Source organism: Nicotiana tomentosiformis, chromosome 12 (genome assembly GCF_000390325.3).
Source record: "Nicotiana tomentosiformis chromosome 12, ASM39032v3, whole genome shotgun sequence".
Taxonomy (NCBI): Eukaryota; Viridiplantae; Streptophyta; class Magnoliopsida; order Solanales; family Solanaceae; genus Nicotiana; species Nicotiana tomentosiformis.
In genome coordinates, this window is record NC_090823.1 from 87,458,453 (window position 1) to 87,481,959 (window position 23,507).

Here is a 23,507-nt window from a genome sequence, read left to right on the forward strand (position 1 = left end):
AGATTAAAATGATGAAATCTAATGTAAAATACACTAAACTAATGTAAAACTTCCTAAAGTAGTAAAGAAAAATGGCTACAGCAACATCAGATGTTCAAAACTTGACATGATTTTGTGAAACTCGTCTATTTATACAGGGCCAAAAATTTCGGACAAAAATGCTCCTCGGAAGGTTCTGCGGCCGCACAATTCCATGTGTTGTCTGCAAATTTCTTCAACTGGCAAGAAGTGGAGTTCCACGGCCGCATTTTTCTCAATTACGGCCGTGGGGTAATCTTTTGTGGCTGCACATTTCTGTACGGTGGCCGCGAGACAATCTTCTGCGGCCGCACAATTCTTGTGCGGTCCGCAATTCACAAAGGCTCCTAGACTTGGTCTTTTTGCATACTCTGATATTTGACTCCTAGCCCAGTTCTGCGGCTGCACAATTCATGTGCGGTCCGCACATTGTTGAAAGGTCTCCTATATTTTTCTTCTTGTTTTGCAGCCGCAGATGGAATTCTGCGGTCTGCAATTTCTTCTGCGGTCGCAGAATTCCTTCTGCGGACCGCACATTTGTGCTTCTATGCCCTTTATTGCCTTGTGCTTTAGAACACTCATTTTTAGCCAGATTTTATCTCGAAAGACCAAACTTCCAGCATTCCTGCAATTTTGCATAATTTCATTAGTTCCGGGAACACAATTCAATACTTTTGGACTAAAACAAAAGCTAAAAGGTGCTAGTAAGCAGTCAAAATCCCCACTTATCAATGATCCAATGTCACCTATGATGGAATACCTAAACATAGCTCTGAAGCAACTAAAGCTGAATCCAGACTTCAACTACTATCCAAAGTGTTCAAAAATGGAGATTGTGCATATCTACTTTGCAGATGACTTATTGATGTGCTGTAGGGCAGATCCTATCTCTATACAACTCATGATGGGGTATTTTGCCAAGTTCTCTGAAGCATCATGCCTCAGTGCCAACATGGAAAAGAGTTCAATCTATTTGGTAGGGGTCTCTACTCAAGTAAAAGAGCAAATCATATCATAATACCATTTTTACTTCAGGTACTCTCCCATTCAAATACTTAGGAGTACCCCTATCCACAAGAAAACTTACTATAAGTGAGTGTTTGCCCCTAGTGGATAAAATACTGGTCAGAGTTAAAAGATGGACCTCTAGATGCCTTTCATATGCATGTAGAATATAACTTATCAAGAGTGTGCTCTTTGAAATGAAAACCTACTGGGCACAAGTGTTCTTTCTTCCCAAAACGTTTCTGAATATGGTGACTGCAGTATGTAAGAGCTTCTTATGGCATGTAATTGAAGAAAATAGTAGGAGAAATCCTGTAGCTTGGGATACAGTTTGCCACCCCAGGTCTGTAGGGGGTTTGAATGTTATAAATCTATTTCTGTGGAACAAAGCAGCTATAAGCAAGCTACTATGGGCCATCACTCAGAAGAAAGATAAGTTGTGGGTACTTTGGGTATACATACACTACATATACGGCAAGGATCTAGACAATGTACCTACTCCAAAACAAGCTTCATGGGTAGTGAGGAAAGTGTTTGATGCTCGGAATTGGCTAACAATTGGAGTTGTAGAGTTGAATTCAAATGTATATGATGACATATTTACACATATACTACATAAAAGTCAAGGATCTAGACAATGTACCTACTCCAAAACAAGCCTCATGGGTAGCGAGGAAAGTGTTTGATGCTCGGAATTAGCTAATAATTAGAGTTGTAGAGTTGAATTCGTATGTCTCTGATGACAAATTTATAATAAGGAAAGCATATATTGCTAGTGTGCCACAATACCAAAAGGTGATATGGAGGTCCTTGGTGATGAGCAAAGGACTAATTCCTAGACACTTTTTCATACTACGGATGGCAGTTCAGAAACGACTTGCAACAACTGATAGATTACTAAGTTGGGAAATTTAAGTACCACATTCATGTGTCTTATGCTCTGCAGGAACAGCTGAGATACATAACCACTTGTTCTTTGAATGTTCATACTCTAAGGAGATCTAGGGCAAACTATTGAAATGGATGAACATTAACATGCAATTACATCAGTGGGAGGATGAAGTTGTATGGCTATCTCAGAGAAGGGATAACAAAAAATCAATTGGAGAGATCATAAGATTCCTATTTACAACAGCAGTATACCACATTGGGCAGTTAGCAGAAGATGTTAACAAATCAGATGAGATAACAGTGATAGAATCAGATCCTACAATTGCACATTGCATGACAAAGACAAAACAAGTGGAAACAAATACTAGAGAAACTAGACAGTTACTCTACATGATCTCAAATTTTCCTTATCAATTCATTTCACCCGCCCCGTAAAAAAATTTCAAGTCGACGAAAAAACCCTAATCTTAAATTCGTCTGAAATTCATTCTTTCCAACTAAAATTAAAGGGATAAGATGAATGTTTCTTTGATTAAACCTAGTTAGAACCTCAAAATATCGTTATATTTCACTGAGATTTTAGGTTTTGACGAGTTGTTGGATTTGTTCGAGTTGCAAGGAAAGGGGTTCAGTCACTGTTATCAGTCATTGATTCTACGATCTTTCTTCGATTTGGATTTTGGACAAAACTTATGCTTTTTAAAGGTTAGCGTTGTTCGTCGCCTTTATGTTATTTTGAGCTCTAGGGTTTTCTTCGTCACTGCTACAGTAATAGTACTGAATATGTTGTTGCATGTGGTTTGATTTGGTAGATACTGGTCTGATATAGTTATATATCTACTTTGCGTTGGATTTAAAATATCTGTTAAATTAGTCACAGTAAGATTCTTCCTTGGAGGAAAAATCTCCATGGATAAGCTAAACTCCTTGACGGAGGAGGATTATATAGGTGGAGTTATTACTTCTGTACTTGACATTGATGTAGATAGGTTCTCCTATTTTGAATTTCTAGGTTATGTTAAAGACTTTGGCTATAATCCTTCTCCCGCTCGTATTTATGTAAGGCCACCTTGTTGTCCTGATTTAGAAATTAAAGTGGATAGGGACATTATGGGTATTTGTGAAGTATTAAAAAATGGGGATATCTTGGATGTATTTGTGGAGCACATGGTTGATGAACCAGTAGTAGTCCCCCCTCTCTTAGAATTTGGTCAAGACCTTGGGGGAAGTGAGGGTTTGGGCACATATGAAGAGGCATCCACTAGTGCCCCTGCTGAACTAAGTGCTCCTTTTGATACTACTGCCCTCCCCCCACCCCCGAACTTACTATCCCCCCGGACCTACTGCCCCTAATGAACCTGCTGGCCCATCTGAACCTACTGAATCTCAAGATGGTTTTAGTACTAAGAATAGCTTAGATTCAGATCATGTAGAGTTATTTGAAGAAGGGGAGGAGGATTATGGTAGTGATATACATGAGTATAGGTCATTTAGGGAGGAAAGAAGAACTGAGAAGAGAAAAAAGAGGAATGTTAGAGTTCCTGCAGCTGAGGGTATTAAGTTAGGTAAAGAAACAATAAATGTGGGTTATGATGAGTATGAAGCTAGGAGATAGTCAGGACAAAGGAATCCTTTGGAGGGTAAAATAGGAGGTGATGAGCCATATTATCATTCTGATGAGGCTGCCAGCTTTGAAACAGATATAGATGATGATGGTGATGATGATGAAGGAGAGGGAGAGGTTAATCAAAGGAAACCCAAGAATAAGAAAGATTAAAAACAGAGTGATATTTGATCCAAACTATAAGAAAATTGTGTGGGAGCTTGGTCTTGCATTTAAGAGTGTTGGCAAGTTTAGAGAAGCTCTTACTAGATTTGCTGTTGAAGAAAAAATTGATATGGATAAATATGTTAATCAACTAACAAGGGTGAGGTGTAAGTGCAAGGATGATTGTCCTTGGCATCTGTTTGCTAGCTATGACTCTAAGACTAAATACTTTGTTGTGAAGAAGTACATTCCAATACACACATGTTAACCTACTAACAATAACAAATTGTGCAACAGCAAGTACTTGCTTGAGAAATTCAAAGACAGAATAAGAGAGCAACCTAACATTAAAATATTCAAGTTTCAGCAGACCGTAAGAAAAGAATTAGGTTTGTATGTTGGGAGATCAATTTGTAGGAAAGCAAGGAATAAGGTTTTGAATGATATAATGGGTGCATGTGCTGGAGTATAGTAGAATTTTAGACTATAGAGATGAAATGCTTAGGTCTAATCCTGGTAGTACATGTGTTGTTAAACGAAGTGAAGAGACTTTTGAAGGTGGTAAGAAAATATTTATTGGCTTCTACATCTGTTTTGATGCATTGAAAAAGGCCTTCAAGGCTAGTTGTAGGCCCTGTATTGGATTGGATGATTGCTTCTTAAAGAGTGTTTGCAAGGGGCAATTGCTTGTCGATGTCTGTAAAGATGGTAACAACCAGATGCTGCCTCTAGCTTGGGCAGTGGTTGAGGTTGAGAATAAGTTCAATTGGACCTGGCTTTTAAGGCTGTTGAAGGATGACATTGAACTTAGAGATGGGGCAAATTTCACATTCATAACAGACATGTAGAAGGTTAGTATTATGTTCTTTATTTTATTCTTATATTATCTTTGTGTTTGTTTTTTTCTGTTGCTTCCATAAGTCTTACTCATATGTTATTTCATTTTCTTCTGTTCTTCTATGTAGGGATTGTATTAAGAAATAGATGAAGTACTGCCAAACTGTGAACATAGGATGTGTGCTAGACACATCCTAGCAAATTGGTCCAAGAAGTGGAGAGGCATTGAAAGAAAAAATTATTTTTGGAGGTGTGCCAGAAATACTTATGAGGCAGAATTGAAAAAGAATCTTGACTTCATGGAAAGATTAGGTGGTAAAGGAATCATTGATGACTTGTTGTGGTATAACAAAGAAAGGTGGTCTAAGGTGTACTTCAAGTTCTTCAGCAACTGCGATAGTATGGACAACAATATGGCTGAAAGCTTCAACTCCTGGATATTAGATCCAAGACACAAGATAATTATAACAATGCTTGATGAAATCAGAGTGAAAATGATGAATAGGATTGGGCAACTGAGAGAATTTAATGGTTGGATCTGTGATATCTCACCAATGGCATTAAAAGTTTTACAAGACAACACAGTCAAGTCAATGAAGTATGATATTATGTGGAATAGAGACATAGGATATAAAGTGAAAGAAACTGAATATCTGAAACATTTGGTTTCTCTACAAACCATGACATGCAGTTGCAGATCTTGGATGCTAAAAGGCATACCATCTGCTCATGCAGTAGCTGCCCTTCACTTCAAAAAGCTGGAGCCAATTAACTATGTTGCTCACTGATATACCGAAGAGACTTACTTGAAAGTGTACAACCATTTCATTCAACATGCCTTTAATATGTCAATGTGGCCAGACTTACAGAATGTATCTGTTATTCTACCAACAGTCAGAAAGATGCAGGGAGACCAAAGAAAGTTAGAAGAAAAGAGCAAACTGAAAACAAGACAGGTAAGCTGTCTAGGAGAGGACTGGAGATATCATGTCGAGCATGTAATGAGAAAGGCCATAATAAGAGAGGGTGTCATAAGACTAAGGCAGCAGCTTCAACTGCAGCAGCAAGTGGAGCAACAAGTGCAGCTGCAAATGCAACAACTAGTACAGTACCAAGGGGCAGTTCTATGTCTACTGCAACACCAAAAACTGGAAGAGGAAGGGGTAGACCAAAAGGTTCTACCAATGAGACAAGGCCCTACAAAAGACCAAAAGTGGTTAGAATAGGGGGTGATTCAAACAGAAATTGGCTACACCATCTTTAATGTAAGGCCTCTTATTACCTTTTGTATATCAAATAAGTGGTACTATTTATTTAGACTAACAAATAGTATCTTTCTTTAATAGCTTGGAATGCCTTCAAGTAGGCCCAGAAATATTATATCTTCAGCAGATGTCACTGGAGATATTGGGCATAGACTATCAATTGGAGTAAAGTGAAAAGGAAAAACAGTGACACAAAGACAACTCCATTATATTATAGGAAAAAAAGGGGTCAAGAGCTGCACAGTTAAGTCAAGGAAGCTCCACTACACAGTCCTCACAACCTTAAAAACCTTAGGAATATTTTCTATACTTTGGCAGTCTATTAGCAGCTGTGACTGCAATATTTTGTATTAGCAGCTGTGACTGCAATATTTTGTATTAGCAGTTGTGACTGCAATATTTTGTATTGGCAGCTGTGACTGCGATGTTTTGAGTTAGCAGCTATGATTGGTGCAATTATGCAATCTTTAGTGTTTGCAACTATGACTACAATATTTAGTATTCTATGACTAATGAATGTTGTTATTAAAAAGCAGCAGTGACTATTTTAAACGTGATTATTGACTGCACTTATGTTATTTTTCTATTAGGAGTTGTCACTATATATTTAGTTTCTTTCAATACATTTCAAGGATTCAATATGCTGAACAAAACAATTTAGAATTAGAACAACCACCAACTTTATTCCAAAAAGAGATAGTACATAATACAATAATGGTTCACCTACATTGATTTGTATCATATACCAATAAGGTTCAATATAAAGATTGTAGTACAACAAAAAGAGAAACAAAGAGCCTATGGCAACTTCAATTCATCCTCCTTCACTTGAAACCTAGTACTAACACTGATAATTAAACAACATAAAATGATAAACCAAAGAACCTTCTCCCTTTTCCTTGATCGAACAACTTTGCTCCTCCATTTCTTCTTCCTTTCTTTCATCTTCTCCATTTCAGTTTTCAAGTAATCTAGTTGAATGCCTATCTTACCAATCTCATGTTTATCCTTCTTTGCTGCCATCAGATTATCTAGTTTTTCAAAAACTTCAACTTGGCTCTCAAGTTTTCCAATCTCTTCTTTCAATTTAGGAATAACAAACTTTGATCTAGGGTCAATTTCTCCATCCCTCCAATGCCAAAAATCACATGCTCTAGCACCCTATCACGAATAACAATAAAATTAATATTTTAGAGTTCTATTTCTTGATATCTTAACTTATTTAATCTTGAAAATTAAATCAACTTACCCCATAGTATGGACTAGCTCAATACCTTCTACCAGGATTCCTAGGGGTCCAAGAAATCAACAATGGCAGCAAATATCCATGCTTGCCTCGCACTTCTTCAGTAGATGCATAATCGTCCTCTTCCGTACAAAGCCTACTCAACCTTTTCGAAGCCATTATATACAAAAACTGCAGTTGAAAACACAAAAAAATTAGGTAAAAATTAAGTAGAAACAGACGGAGTTTAACTCAAATAACCAAAAATTAACTACCTTTGCCTTCAAAAATCGAATCTTGAACGTTAGTTATGGCTGATTTGGTAGTAAATTAAATTAGGGTTAGTGAGGTTGGTATGGTGGAAGAAGTAATAAGGTGAGTCGGGTATTAAATTAGAGGAAAGAGGAATATATTACCGTTGGGGGTTGTAATCAGTGCTGATAAATTTTTTTTATTTTTTTTGTTTTCACGATTAAACAATAGCAATAAGCGCGCCCCTTTGTAGTTAGATACAATCCGCCTGGAAGATGGCTTACAAGGGTGCAGAAAAAATCAGTCCTAAGAAGTATAAGATGGTATTGGGATGCCCGTAAAGGTTGGGTGTGAAACTCAATTATCGGGATAAGTTCGGGATGCATTTTATGTATTATCTCAAATTTAAAAGAAGTGTCACCTTTCATGTATTCTACAATCTACATATATTCTCGAAATTAAGATTATTCAGATAATAATAAAATTAGAGGATAAAAAAGAAAGGCTAAAGAAAAATCAAGATCAAGGATTGGACGACACACCTCACCTGATTGTAGAATCTTTTACTTTACTACTCCATAATAATTAGCACTTGAACTAATTAATGAAACCTTTATGTATAAACTATACACTAATTGGGGTTTATTTAAAACTGGAAGTAGACAAATAACATGCCAACTTGCATAAGTTGATGCAAGCTTTTCCTAGTCTCGTCTTTTAAAGTTAAGAATTACACAATTATTTTATTTTATATGATTGTGTTTGGCTCTATATACAAAAATTTAAGGAGAAAAAAAGAGTTATATATGTCAATAAAAATAAAACGAAAAACTTAAAGTTTTAAAGTTACCAAATATAAAAGTTTTATGTCCTAGATTGATGATACTCAGGTGGAACTACTAGGTAAAATTGTTCAAGGATTCTAAAGGCCAAAATTAGAAATCAAAATCAAGCGGTTGATATTGACAACAAATCAACCAATTGAACATTAGAAAATTATACTATGTGTTTTTTTTTTATCTGATAGATTCCAGATGACAATATACAGTATTCTCTTGCTCCAGTGCTTATCCACTCAAAAAATATTAGTAGGCGTTTAAACATAAAAATCTTGATTTTTGAAAGAAGCTAAATTTAAAATTAAGTTGAAAAATGGTATTTGAAATTTCAAAAATATTTAAATATGCATTTCACTTAAAAAATATTGTTGTTCTGTGAGGGGAAATAATTTTTTACTTGAAAAAGTGGTAAAAAAATACTTTTTCAAACTGGAAACTCTTCTTCAAGAACATTTCAAAAACTCAATTCAATTTAATAACCAAACAATGACTTGAAAATATTTTTTGAAAAAAAAAAAAACCAAAAAGAAATTTACGCCCAAACGGCTCCTTAAAAGTTTCCCCTTTGAGGAAAAACATATGTCGAATAATTGGGCGGAAAGCTACAAATTCTGCTCTTTGGTGTTGCATAATGAAACACAAAGGGTGTGTTTGGTACACAGGAAAATATTTTCCTAAGAAAATATTTTTTTAAAAAATAAGTAGTAATTTTATTCATTTTTCGTGTTTGGTACGCGTAAACTTCCAAAACACATAAACATCTGAACTCATAACTTTGAAACTTGTAAAATTTCGAACACGTAAACCGAAAGATGAAAAAATTAAAACTGAAAATATAGAAAAAAAATATTTTTTTCGGGGGGAGGGCGGGGGGGGGTTGACAAAAAAAAATGAAATTTGAAAAAACAAATTTCAGTTCTGAAAGAGGGGTGGGGTAGGTAGGCATGGGGTGGGATTAAGTGGGTGGGTGTGGGGTGCGTTGGTGAGGGTGGGAATAGGGTGGGGAAGGTTGAGAAAGAGTTTTGAAAAATGTTTTCCCTTCTCTCGATAAGAAAAATATTTTCCTCCAATTGAAGAAAACTGAGTTCATAAGGAAAATATTTTTTAAAATATTTAAACCAATCAAACATGAAAAAATTGAAAAATATTTTCCGATTGTACCAAATACACCCAAAGATTGGTTTTGTGAATATGGATGAATTGGACTTTACGATTTTCTCTGTGTTCGTTTTCGTTTATTTGAGCATTTGTTTAATTAAAAGTTTCCTTTTTTCTTCTGGAAATCTAATCTAGATTCACATGGATTATGCAAAAAGTTGCGGACTCATTATCTCAAATTTTTTGATTGAATGATCAAATTCTTCCACAAATCAAGATCAAAGATGAAATTACTTTAATTCGATCTTAACCCGAAGACACCAATAAGAATCTTTAAAAGTCTATGACACGACACACCTGACTCTACTATCTTTTAATTAATGTAGCAGTTGTACAAATTAATGACTTATAAAGTATGCATCAACATGGGGTTTAATTTATTAATTGAACACTGGAAGTAGACACATGACCACTTGCACAAGTTGGTTGCAAGCTGAATTCAGTTTTAATTTTCTTTACTTTAGTTTGTATCATCATTTAAGTTTGAGAGTTTACTAAGCATAAAGCTACTTTAACGTAAAGTACTTAGATTTATGTGAAGGTAAAAATCAAAATATCCTTTCTTTAACCAAATTTAAAACTTTATTTTGCTTATTTGTTTCCTCGTCTACAGCTAAAAGCAAGAGGTGCATCTAGCAGAGACATTCCAAATCCCCCGTCTTGGAAGTAAACTAACATTTTACTTCATTTCCGAGATGTTACGTTGCTAAAACGGAGATTTTTTTTTTATACACCATCATCCAAAAAGATATTTATCCGCATCTAATTTTTACACAAAATTAAATAATTTAATCTAATAGTTAAAAATTAAAGTACAAATATACATCACTTTATCATATATAAATGATAATTATGCATATGAAAAACACATGGCTCGGGTGTAAATAAATGTTTTCCTCACTAAAAATTGGTGTTAGTACACTTTTTAGTGCCAACTTCTTGGAGGTTTGACCATAACTTGTAAGGCCATTTAGCATACTTTTAGTAGTGAAACCTTAGATATTACATAAATGGTTGGATGATTACCTCATGCCACATTTGGTTACTATTATTATCAGTGTTATATTATTATTGTTGATCAGATACGTATGAAATATAATGACAATGACGAAAAGTTTATTTTAAGAACCAGCTTTTGTCTAGTGAACTACTCCCTCTGTTCACTTTTACTTGTCCAATATTTTCTAAAAATAGATTTTCACTTTTATCATATCAAGGAAACACAATTTTTTTCTTGTTATACTCACAATATTAATTACTCATTTCAAATTATTTTTTCAAATCTATTAAAAAAATACATTAATTAATATGGGTATCATGATAATTTTGTACTTCATTTATTATTTCATAAAGTGTTTCAAAGTAGTTAAAGCGAACATAGGGATTACATTTGCCTATGTTTTGACAAGAAGCGAACTTAGCAATTTTTTTGTCTTTTATTTCGTGTATAGGTTAAAGATCATGACTTTCTTCCGAAGGGGAATGAAAAAAATTAAATAACAGAAAATGAAACTACTCATATGTTGGACAGCCTTATGAGGATATCGTCAAAAGGAAATACGTATAAGATATGTTGGATCCTTCCACCTTTAATTAATAGGATCAAATTCGAATAAAGAATCTCCTCCTATGAAACCACCTTAGTTGAACTTTATGTCTATGGGAAAGGAACATGACATGCACAACACTCTATACACAGAAATAAGAACCCTTGCATTTAATTAAGAATCTAAAGACGAAATGTTTTATGTTCTCAAGAATAGGGAGAGAATCGAACACAGAACAAAGTAAATCTTAGAGGAAGCATCCCACCACTATTAATAACATCATTCCAACTTGTAAAATTCTTTCTCCAATTGGCTAGTCTGTGAACATCTCCCTCCCCCCTCCCCATCCCCCAACCCCAAGATTAATTACCTTTTATTTATCTTTAGTTCAGCACTGTTAATTTTCTAAGATATCAGAAGACAATATTCTTTATGGTTCAAATTAAATGAGGTATTTTTTTTTTTTAGTCTGTTTCAAAATAAATAACATATTTTTAAATTTAAAAATAATTTAACTTTAAAGTCTTTGTTTTACAAATGTTACCCTTAATGAGAAACTTTTATAATCACACAAATATCATGCTCCACAAAGCTTTACCCCTTAAACTTTTAAGACCACAAGTTACAAAAAAAAAAATTTCTTAAACTTTTTTCGAGTCAAATTACTTCATCTAAATTGAAACGGATTGGAGAGTAATTGTTTTTTCAAGAAACAGGTGATATGTTTTCATTATGGACAGTCGTACTAATAATAATAACGACGTCCCCGCCACCGACAGTAGCAATACGGAGCAAATAGAGATAACCAACCAACTATCGATTTAGAAAGCTAAAGTTATTTTCAAAGAATTTCAGTCCTTAAAATAACTATATTGTCAAAACTAGTTGGAGCAGAGACCGTAAAATCCCTAATATACCCAAAAAAACTGTGAGTGAGAGCTTACCAAAACGAAAGTCACTATTTGTATTTGAATGGAACGTTATAATGCTTCGCCCATCAATTATAAGGAAAAATAAGAACAATAACCTAAATCCAATTTTGGTGGCAGTAATAAAATAAATAAATAAATATTTTATTTACCGAACTAGCATAGGTTGGATCTTATTCCGGGTGTACCACAATAAGAGGAATAAGAGGTACTAGTATTCTTCACACGTGACCAGGAATCTCTTATTAAAACCTTACTGAAGTATTATAAACTATATAACCAAAATTTGGATCATGTTTCTACCGAGTAAAATGGAAAAAGAAAAAGATAGAGAAAAGTTTATGTGAGACAACCGTCACATCATTTATTGATCTACTCCCTGGTCTCAAATTATTTATGTATTTCTTTTTTACACATTCATTAAAAAAAAATCTTAATTAAGAGTTTTTTTTTTTTTTTTTACTATTTTACTCTTATTTATATTTTAAGATACGATTTCTCTTATATTTAACCCACGGTCATTCCATCTTCAAGAACAACTACTATTAAGGGTAAAATGAGGAAAATAATAATTGATCACCTCTCCAATTTCTAAAATAACGAATAATTTTAGACAATTATTTTTAGAACTCGCAGTCTAATATAGTTTGAGATGGATGGTGTTCTAAGTACCAAAAATGGAAGGAAAAAAAGACCAAAGATTCCAAAACTTAAAAGACAAAAACTTGGAGTAGTAAAAACTGCTACTTCATTTTTTCGATCCATTAACCCATGATTACAGCACAAACAAAACCAAAGAGAAATATTTATACATTCATCGTCATCATCTTAGTCCCACATCTATATACATATATAGTTTGATAAGTATGTATAAGAGTGGGTACTTAAACATCAGCTGGAATATTTGTTCATTATCGAATTTCAACAACGTGATTATAGCTAGTAAGAATCTATACGGCGGCCGGCTTACGGTCTGGCCTGAGGTGGAGCGTCGGATCCTGTTCCACTTCCCACGGTGGCTATGGCGGCTGAGTTAGTAACTTTTTTCCTTGTTGCAACCTTCGGAAATTTCTCTTTTCTTTCGTCTTGTTTCATCTGCTTTTCTCTACAGTCTAGGCTGCAAAAGGCACTATCTCCTCTGAAAAAAAAAAAAAAAAACTAGTGTAAAGAATTGAACCCCTATAAATTATTTTTATTATCAAATCGACTAGAAAATAACTATATGTGATCGATGGGCAATAACAAATGAAATTAGTATACAACTTACATGTCAGAGTATATAAGTTAAATCGTATACATCTGTATACCTGTACATGTAGATGTCACGACCAGGGATTAACTGGCGTTTACAGAGGAAGCAAGCTCTAAGGAAATGTGCAGTTTCAACGAAATTATCAGCTGATCTTCTGCGAGTCAAGATTAAGCGTTGATCTAGGCCGTTGGATGCCGGTGGGATGGGACCAGTGAAGTTGTAAGGGTTGAGAGGATCAAAGGGTTGATAATTTATAACGGCTACAGAAGGATCGTTTATATTGAGGTCTAAGGTGAATTCTTTCATGCTTGTTGTTCTCTTGATTGGTGGCCTTGCCCTCTTTCCTAGCAACATTTTTTTCTGGTTTTCCTATATATTTTATGCTTCCCTTTGTTCTCGATCTCCTCTCTTGTTTCTTGATAAGGTTTTGTTTTGCAGCTTTGCTAGAGTTTGGTCATGGTTGAAAAGAGAGGTTTTTAGAGAGAAGAAGGAAGGGGAGAAGTGAGAGTGGGGGAAATGTGGGAAGATATAAATTAAGAGCCGAAGAGCTAGGAAAGAATATGGACCGTTGAATTTATGTTCAGTTGCTTATTCACTCCCTCTCAATTTAGGTTATATTTTTTCTAGAGTTAATTAAACTAATCTTCTAAATTTAATTAAGTTAGCTTAACTCAATATTTTTAAATTAAAATTTAAATATTTAAAAATTATACGAAAATACTATAAATTGCCAAGTCAATATGGTCAGTAATAGTGCAAAAAACGTTTGGACTATCAATGTACTTAAATAGTATGTCGTAACATATTTGTATTATATTTTATTTTAACTTATTAATCTCAATTATTATGTACGATTATTGTAGTAAGACATAACAACAACATACACAATAATATCTCACACCGTGGGATAGTTAAAGTATTTTTTAAGAGACCTGATAATTTAAGAATTCTCTTACTCTATTGGTATACAACAACAACAACAACAACAATAACAACTCAGTATAATTTACTAGTGGGGTCTGGAGAGGGTAGTGTGTACGCAGACCTTACCCTACCCTGGGGTAGAGAGGTTATTTCTGATAGATCCTCGGTTCCCTCCATCCAAGAACTCCCCACCTTGCTCTTGGAGTAACTCGAGCTCACAACCTCTTGGTTGGAAGTGAGGGTTAATTAAAGTACTCACATAATTATTAGGAGGCCATGTCAGCAGTTTCTATTTTTTATGCAATTATTGAGATTCTCAACTACCCAGGTATCAACTAGGGAAAGGACTTCTCTTTCAACTTAAGATTCTCTCGGTTAAAATGAAATTAAGAAAAAAAAAAGAAAATCTATTTAGATGTCAGGTAGTATATTAAAAATACTTATTCCCAAATAGTACTTATTAATTCAGAAATTAATAGATAATTAACTACTTTTTTTTCAACTCTAACCTTAGTATTAAAATTGTTCTAGAATTAAGAGGTACATGTATAGACAAAAATAAAAAAATTAGAAAAAATGATAAATTAGTCAAATTACTCATCTTATTACTAATACTTTTTTAAGGAGCGGGTAAAATCTTATCCTGACCACTAAATGGGAGCGGAGGGAACAGTATCTCTTAAAATAATAGAAATTGGTCGCAGACGAGGATCTACCTAGTTGCACATGAGGATTAAACAAAGTAGATCAAATCAGTTGCCCATTTTTTGTATTTTAATATCGGAAAAAATGAAACGATCGAATACTTTCTATTGGCTATCAGTAAATCTAAAACATTACACTTGTACATCTATGGATTTATATAATATGACCCCATTCCGTGGGGTACAATGTAAATAATATGATTCGTTAGAAATGTTAAGTTGCAAAAGAATAGAAATTTCAATTATTATACATAGAATCCAAGAAGATATAGTAGGCGTTTGGATACAAAAATTGTGAAATTTCGGAAAAGAGCGAAAAAAATTTTAAGTGAAAATGATATTTAAAAACTAAAGTTCTGTTTGGATATGAATACGATTTGGAGCTGTTTTTGAATTTTTATAGGTGATTTTAAATAAATAAAAAATTAAAAAACAGTCTTTAGAGCTTTTCAAATTTTCAAAAAAATCTGAAATTCAACTTCAAATGAAATTTGAAATTTTTCTGACCAACACCGATTTTGAATTTTTTTTTTATATTGCAAACGGGCCCATAATGTCATAGGTTCTCTACTTGAAGTCTTGAAATATAATTAAGTAGGCTTTAAACAATATTTACTTGAACCGGAAAATGAGTATTTAAAATTGAAAGTGAAAAGGAATACTTTGAAGTATCAATTGTATTAAACCATGAATTTCATCATATTTAACGAGAGGTATCGATTTGTGCCCCGTGTATAAAAGAAAAAAGCAATTTTCAGAAGTCACTATTATTTAGTGGCTATTAAATTTTTATAGCTATCATATACATAATAACTTTCTATAGCTACTATTTAGTTGTTACGCGACTATATTCGTTGTATTCACGCTACTGTATACATGAATAAAGTAGCGAAATTCGCCTAAAAAATAAGGGAGTCCAAATGTGCGACTGTATTCACGCTACTGTATTCATAAATATAGTAGTGAAATTCGCCTAAAAATAGGGGAATCCAGCTGTTTAATAATGAAAAGAGGATCAATTAGTGTGTATCACTCCTAATTTAACTCACAAATCAATTCTACATAAATTTCGCTGCTACGCGACTGTATTCGTTGTATTTGCGCTATTGTTTTCATGAATACAGTAGCGAAATTCGCCTAAAAATAGAGAAATTCAGTTGTGCGACTATATTCATTGTATTCCCGCTACTCTATTCATGTATACAGTAATAAAATTTACCTTAAAAATAGGGGATTCCAGCTGTTTAATAACGGAAAGGGGATCAATTAACGTGTATCACTTCTGATTTAACTGAACAAAATCAATTTTACATTAATTTAGCTGCTACTGTGTTGTATTTCATATATTCACGTGATTGTATTATAAATACAGTGAGGTAATCAAGAAATTAGGTGTATATCGTTCTATTCAATTCACATATATTCATTATTCACTATTATATATTATATTCAGTTCACCGTATTCAATTCGATTGTATTCAAACAACAAAAAAATTACAAAACACAGTGATATTCGGCTGCATTCAAAAAATACAGACCTTCAAAATATATAAATATATGCAAAAAATTAATGTATTTATACAAAAATATAATATATTTGCACAAAATATAATGTATTTGTACAAAATAAAATGTATTTGTATCATTGTATGTGACCAAAATAACAAATAAGAGAAGAAAGTTCGTTGGAGATGGTATTTTCCGGCCAATCAAAATACTGTATACATTGTATTAAAACTAGAAATGGAGACGAACAAAAATCCGGCTCTCAAATCTTCTGTGGCATAGCCATGGCAAGATCTGTTCGCCTAAAGGGATGAGCTAATAATGGATGATGACGCCAACGATGATTCTTACGACGATCACGATGATGATGCCGACGATTCTGCTGATTTGATGGAGAAGAGAGAAGATTGAGAATCTTGCTGATAGAGAGAGAAGGAAGAGATAGAGAGAGAGAAAGAATATAATTGACATATTTCATACATTAGTAGTAGGTATAAATAAATACCTATTTTGCTATAAAATAGAAAAGATAACTATAAGTAATAATATTTTAAAATTATTTTGATTTATAATAAATAAGGTATTGTAGTTTGCTAAAGAAAGTAAAATTTCCTAAAAAAATATTCTATGAGGAAGCGCTTAGTCTTTAGTCTTTAATAAGCTTATACGAGTGAATAAGCCCGGGCCCAATATAGTTATCAAAGGTAAAATATGTTGTAAATCTGGATTGGTTGAGTTGAACTGCTGGTGTGATGACATCAGAAACATAGAGTCTCAGCAAAAACTCATGAGTTCTTTTGAAACCCCACATCTCTCAGCTCCTGTCTTCTTAACTCTTTCTTTATTATGCTACGAAAATATTGTTCAAAAACAATAAACATTCAACAAATATCAGATTTTGAATCCATAATTTTGATGATTAAACCTAGGGGTGGCAAACGTGCGGGTCATGTCGGATATGGACGAGTCAAAAATGAGTAATAAAAAATGAATAAATTATCCGACCCGACTCATATTTAATCTGGATAAAAAAAGGGTTAACCGACGGATAATATGATATATTACCCATGGCTTATAGAATATGATCTTGGGAGAATTCATATTCTCCCAAACTTGAGGAATCCCCAATTTGAAGCTTTACAATTGTAAAAGTTAAACCCATTAGTTATACATTGGTAATCCATTTTCTAAGTGGATAATATGATTCTTATTCATATTTGACTCGTTTCTAAAAAGTTCATTATCCAACTAATTTTTTAATGAATAATATGAGTGAATAACTATTTTTAACCATTTTGCCATCCAAAGTTAAACCCATCAAATTAAAATTCGGATTCGTCTCTGCGCAGTACTTCCGTAAAATTATGCATATGTGCACTTAGGGGTGTTCATGGTTCGGTCTGAGTCGGTTTTTCCCTAAAAAGAAACCAAACCATGTAAGTCGGTTCTTCAAATATTGGAACCAAACCAAACCAATTAAGTCGATTTTTTATCGATTTGTTTTTGGTCGGTTTTTTATTTTTTTCTGTTATTTATCGATTTTTTTCTTAACACATGAGACATACACTACCCAACACATATTCCGGCGACTACATTTTGAATGTAACACTATCAAATCAATTGCTCTTTGAGAAATCTATCCTTTACAAAGATATATTGATGATAGTTCAATCAAATAGTGATAAATAATTTAAGTACTCAATTAAAAATTGATTATTTTTAACATGAAATAAAATCTTGTACTTAGCAAAATAAAACTACCAATAAAACTAGAATGTAAATGCAAAGAATTCGATTATTATTATAATAGCAAAGAACTAAATTAAAAATAAAAACGACTAATACGTACCATAAAATTTTAGAAATTTTATATAAAAATATACATATATATAGGTGTAGTAATAAAATTAAAATAACTACTTTTATAGTCGATTTGGTTCGGGTTTTTTCGGTTATTTTTTGATTAAAATTAAAACTAAACCAAATTTGATCAATTTTTAAAATTCAAAACCAAAATCAAATCAAACCTAAAAAGTATCGATTTTTTTGATCGATTTGATTCGATTTTTTGGATTTTTATGAACAACTAAAAGTTCCCAAGTATCATCAACATCTGTATGACTTAATCTAGAATAAATAAAGAGAGGAATGAAGTTGTATGGTGGACCTTCCTTGAGACGTCATTGATTCTTTCTCTATATGACAAAGTTACCCTACGATCCAATTGTCCACAACGTCTTGAAAGCAATTCCTTAATTTTCATGACCACACCTTTACTTTTTTGTTTTCGCTCCCTTTATTAGAAAAAGAAAACAAAAACATAACACAACATAAACCCCTTTTAAATAAAAAAATATAGAAAGAAACAAAAGTAAACGAGACTCTATATTTGAATTTATACATCATTTATAAACAAGCGAATTAATTTGATTTCAAAATAATAAATAAATTAAATAAGAAATACAAGACTTAATGTTGAAATCGAGATAAGACATTGAACAGTCTGATTCCGGGAGCGTAGCTTCCAAAAGCAGTAATAGCAATATTAATAAGCAAGGAATGAAATATTATTGAGCTTTTGAACAGTATATAACATAAGTTTGTCAGAAAATCTGTCCCCCTCTAATGCTGTTGAACTCACTATTTATAGTTGCACCTAGGGAACAAGGTCCTAGGATAAAGCCCATCTTAAATGACAATTATGGGGGTCATTGAAGAATGCGTAACGGCAAGATATGAATGCCATGTTATCTATAACGGACTACGTATTTAATATTGCAGAATATTCTCCATTGAAAACTAACGGGTGACAGGCATTTATTTGTCTTTATGAGCAACATTCCCTTCGGGGACAACCGAGATTGCTTCCCTCGGACTTGATTCCCACTTACCTCACTTTCCATCTGTCTCCGACTCCACACGTCGCTATATTATGCGAACATAAAATATGAATATATTTTACCCTATATAGATAGTCCCTCCGCTTTCCGGTAGCACATCTTTGTGTCACCAGGAAGTTGATGAAGATACCAATACCTTTCTTGGCGGAAAATTCTCTGACCCCCTCTGAAAAATTTCTGACGCTTGATTAGACGTACGTCTCTGCGGAATGCCCCAAACACGCGCCCTCCCATGATTCAACAATACTTTCGCGGGTTCTCGAGGTAATCATGGCCACGATTTTAGTCGCCTATTCCTTTACTTATACGTTTCAATCATCTCCTTTTATACTTCATAAGTTTTCGAACTCTCTCAAACATTCTTTACTCAGCTCACTCTTTCTTTCAACTTCCTTTAACCTCCTCCTCCTCCTTCTTCTTCTTCTTCTTCAGAGAAACCCTTACTTCCTTCTACTAACCATGGCTCCTCTTCCAAAAACTCCAGTTCTTCAAAGAACAAGGAAAGTACTGATGATGTTGCTCCTCCTACGGCGAGCACCATTATCCCCAAGAAGCTTACCACGGCTAAGGACTTCAAAGAGAAGTTCCCTTCTACTAACTCCCGCACATGGGCTGTTGGTGTATATCCTTCTTCCATCCGTCCTTCTAGCATCCATACTATGAAGGAAGACTGTGATTGACATGATTTGAAAATCATCTCCCCCGATCTAGCGGAGCGGGTAACCTTTCCCAAGAAGGGTTTTACGTACGTTTATACGTACCCCTTCACTTTGGGCCCGTTCTCATTTAGCGGGCGACTTGATTCCGTAATCTTAGAGTTTTGCTTCAGTTACTAGGTCTTCTTGGCACATGTGAGCCCTTCTATGTGGCGGATGGTAGCCTGTCTTCGGCGTTTAAGCCAGGAGATGGGGGAAGAGCTTTCCCTGGCTCAACTAATGAACCTTTATTCCCCCAAAAATTTTCGTGGGGGAATGATAAACTTCAGCAAACGTGGACACCATGATTTGCTCACCAGCATTGATGATGACAACGACTGTGGATAGATGGAGCGGTTCGTTGTAATTGCCATCAGGGACATCATCACGGCCACAACACCACACTTTTCTGAATCATGAAATTGTACACGTAAGTTCAACGTCTGTCCTTTGTACACATAAGTTCAACGTCTGTCCTTTCTTCTGGTTAAAGGTTGTCCCATGCTATCACTCATTCTTCTCTTTTCATTATTTCAGCAACTCGGTGGACACCACCAATGGTTGAAGGCTTAGACCAGTGAGTCCAGAAGATTTTGGACGTAACCATGCCTGAGACCCGTAGGTGAAAAGAGTTGGTCCTTAAATACAGGTGGAAGGCCAAAAGTCATGGTAAGTTGAACTTATCTTGTTTTTATCTCACGTATAGGAAAACTGGATAACTTTTCTTCTTGTTTAATGCAGGTCTACCGCAGGGCTCTTTTACCATCCCCGAGGAGGACGTTTTGGTTGATCCTGCTAATGCGGTGAGGTTGCTGTAGGAGGTCTTCACCCGAACGTGTTTTAGCGGACTCGCTTCCGGTACAAGTAATTCCTCTTGGAGTCCCCTACCGGAGAACAAACAACAAAAAAGCGACGTTCCTCTACGACCGAGGGTAAAAATAAAAAAGCGAAGAGCGCCGCGCCCGAGCTAGCCGCAGACACTGTGGTGTTCGATGATTATGGGGAAGCCAGTGATGAATGGACTTCTCTACATAGAAGACGATGACCTTCATCAGCTCAACAGAATGCTCAATCTGTTGAGCTAGTTATACCAACCAAGGATGACGTCCAAGCACTCTAGGGGGAGTGTGATGTAGTGGAAGATGCCAACTCTTGCTTTCGAGTCCCATTCGCTGCCCCCGGTACTGCGAGGCTGAGTACCGGGCCTCTTCCATCTTTGGTTATTGAGCAACCAACAACCAACACTGCTTTTTCCCAGCTGCTTCTCAACCCACAACGCCATCAGCTTTATCTCCTTCTTCGCCAACCATGCCTTCGCCACCAGCAACTGCTACATCATCTCCATCGGTTGCAGACACCCAAGAGAAGGATGCCCCTCCTCCCCATTTCCCAGTCCATGGGAATTTGGGTCGTAACTATTCGCCTACTTCCGCAGATCCTCAGAGAAGGAGGAGCGTCTCTCTCTAGGTCTCTACCAAGTTCCATCTGCTGTCCCGGCCGGTGAAAATTGCCAAATACCTAAAGCCTCTGTCTTCAGAGAAAGATAGGAATAAAATACATTCTCTCTCGTGAGAGTGTATGGTAAACAATGATATGTACAATGCAGCAGCGGTATGATATTTGTTCCCTCTATTATTTCTTCTAGCTTTACTATGACATGATTTTTGATTTGAACTTTTGCTTTGCAGGCTAACTTCCTTGATTCCAAGGGCCTTCAAAGGTTGATCCTTGATAAAGAGAAACTCACCTTCGAGCGGGATCAACTGTTGACCGAGCGGGATCAAATTGCTGGCGAGGCCATTGATTTGGAGGCTCGGTTGCAGTAGAGCGAACAAGTGGTTGTGACCCTCAGCCAAGAGACCGCCCTGCTAAGGGTACATTTTCAAGAGGCCAAGGCAAAGTGGTCTAAGGTCCAAAATGATGTTCTTGCGGCTGCCGATCGAGGTTTCCTCTACTGAAAGAATAATTAATTTGAGGCAACCTTGAACTCTAAAGCAGAAGAGGCTGCTGTTGTGGAGGAGAAGCATGCCCGGATGGAAAAGATGTATAAAAATTTCATGGAGCATAATAAATTTTATAACTCCACTATCTGTGACCTTGATGTTTCCCTTCAATCTGCTAGATCCGAGCGGAATAACCTTTCGACCGAGGTTGACCAACTTAAGGAAGAGCTTTAACGCCGAACAACTTCCCTCATTGTTGAAAAAAATATATTCTATGTACAACATGAAGATAAAAAACCTTGGAGGAGGCCGAAACGGATTTCATTGACTTTGATGCCGAGATCGCCAAGGCCTGTGAGCAGGAGTCAACTGCCCGAAGGGTCTCTCAGTCCAACCTAATGCGACTAACTCTTCTGGTTCTGGTTCTGAGTTCTCGGGAACTGAAAAAGAACCTGAAGGGGATGATGATGAAGGTCAAGACCTTGATACGGTAGCAGATCCACCTACTTCTCCTGGGGGCGCAGATGCTTCTTTTCTCTCGAATTTTGGAGATGTAGTAGTTTGGCTTTTGTTTTCTTTCCTTTTTTGTTTTTTACTTCATACTTTTGTGATTGTGCTTCTTGACATGTTGTTATATAGAAGTGCTTTTTCGTTTGAGTATTGCATAAGTTTTTCTATTTACCTCGAGTTATACAAGATTTCAGGTACATTTTTCCCTGATAGCATTTGGATTCCGGGCATAAGTTCTTCCGGAATCAACCCTTTACTATGGGGGTTTCATAAGAGAGGGTCCTATTATGTTACGATGTTCTTGAAGAGGACGTCTCATGTTCATTATGGCGCTAGAATTTGAAGTACTTGTTTAACTTTCAAATGACCAAATTAATTCATCATTCGGACAAGAAACACGATAAAAATAAAAGGACTTTATTTTATTCCTTCCATTTTCAGAAGTACATAGGCAAAATACCATTACTTATGGCTAATTTGTACAACTTGTTTCTATGGGGCTGGCCACACAGTCCCCGGTCCCGATGATTTAACTTTGTTCCTGGATTTTGTAGTTCGGGTTTATGTGGCAGTTGTGTTGATGTACTATCATATCAACCCCCCCATGTTCGAATGCGAAGGATGCAAATTTGAACACTAGAAGTCTTGCTCCTTTACATTCCACCAGTGAATGGTTGGATAATCTTTGGTCTGATACCAAGCTTTACTTCCCATTAGAAATTTTGCTATAGAGTCAAAGATTACCTAACCATCCCCCAGCGACTTGCACTCGTGAACAGTCGGGTAACCTTTTCCCCGATAGCAAGCTTTGTTTCCCGTATGAACTTTGCTATCGAGAAAACGACTATCTAACTGTCCCGTAGTGGCTTATTTCTTACATGCCTTGTCATTTAAAGGTCTTATTTGTGCTGACAATGCTTTCTTCATAGTATGCTTTTCGTTGCTGCCTCGTTAAAAACCTTGCTAGAAAAATCTAATTGGGAAAAAAACTGGATGAAGGGAAAATGAGTGCAACACATTCTTTTAGTATAGGCGGTGTTCATCAGCAATAGTATCTTTTGAGGTGTGCCACATTCTAGTTGCTTGGAACCTTACTCTGTCTTTATTTTTCAATTCATATGATCCTTTCCCGATGACAGATCAAACCCAGTATGGGCCTTCCCATGTTGGACCTCGCTTTCCTGCGTTGAGCTCCCGAGTGTTTTGAGTTACTTTCCTTAAAACCAAGTCTCTCACTTTGAAATAACGGAGATTGGCTCGTCGATTATAATATCTTTCCATTCTCTATTTTTGGGATGCCATCCTTATATACGCCAAGTCCCTACGTTCGTTGAGCAAC

The 23,507-nt window shown here is 35.3% G+C and overlaps 2 protein-coding genes across 2 annotated transcripts; one reads left to right on the forward strand and one right to left on the reverse strand.

Annotated features, from left to right (window-relative positions):
• Window positions 1-4,695: 4,695 nt before the first annotated feature.
• Window positions 4,696-5,307, forward strand: LOC138902988 (uncharacterized). The gene has a single exon (XM_070190895.1). It carries the CDS (start codon window positions 4,696-4,698, stop codon window positions 5,305-5,307), a length of 612 nt encoding a protein of 203 aa, XP_070046996.1.
• A 7,158-nt stretch (window positions 5,308-12,465) lies between these two features.
• On the reverse strand, window positions 12,466-13,545 carry LOC104092991 (FCS-Like Zinc finger 6). Its single transcript, XM_009598689.4, has 2 exons — window positions 13,042-13,545; window positions 12,466-12,872 (listed from the first exon to the last, which is right to left on the reverse strand). The coding sequence occupies exons 1-2, from the start codon at window positions 13,338-13,340 to the stop codon at window positions 12,701-12,703; spliced, it is 471 nt and encodes a 156-aa protein (XP_009596984.1). The 5' UTR covers window positions 13,341-13,545; the 3' UTR covers window positions 12,466-12,700.
• Between the last annotated feature and the right edge of the window lie 9,962 nt (window positions 13,546-23,507).

Bases quoted from the DNA above. Each gene is read 5' to 3' on its own strand.
- LOC138902988 (XM_070190895.1), top strand. From the start codon at position 4,696: ATGTGTGCTAGACACATCCTAGCAAATTGGTCCAAGAAGTGGAGAGGC.
- LOC104092991 (XM_009598689.4), bottom strand. From the start codon at position 13,340: ATGTTGCTAGGAAAGAGGGCAAGGCCACCAATCAAGAGAACAACAAGC. The intron at 12,873-13,041 runs GTATACAGATGT...TTTTTTTTTCAG, and splicing joins CGTGACATCTACATGTACAG to AGGAGATAGTGCCTTTTGCA.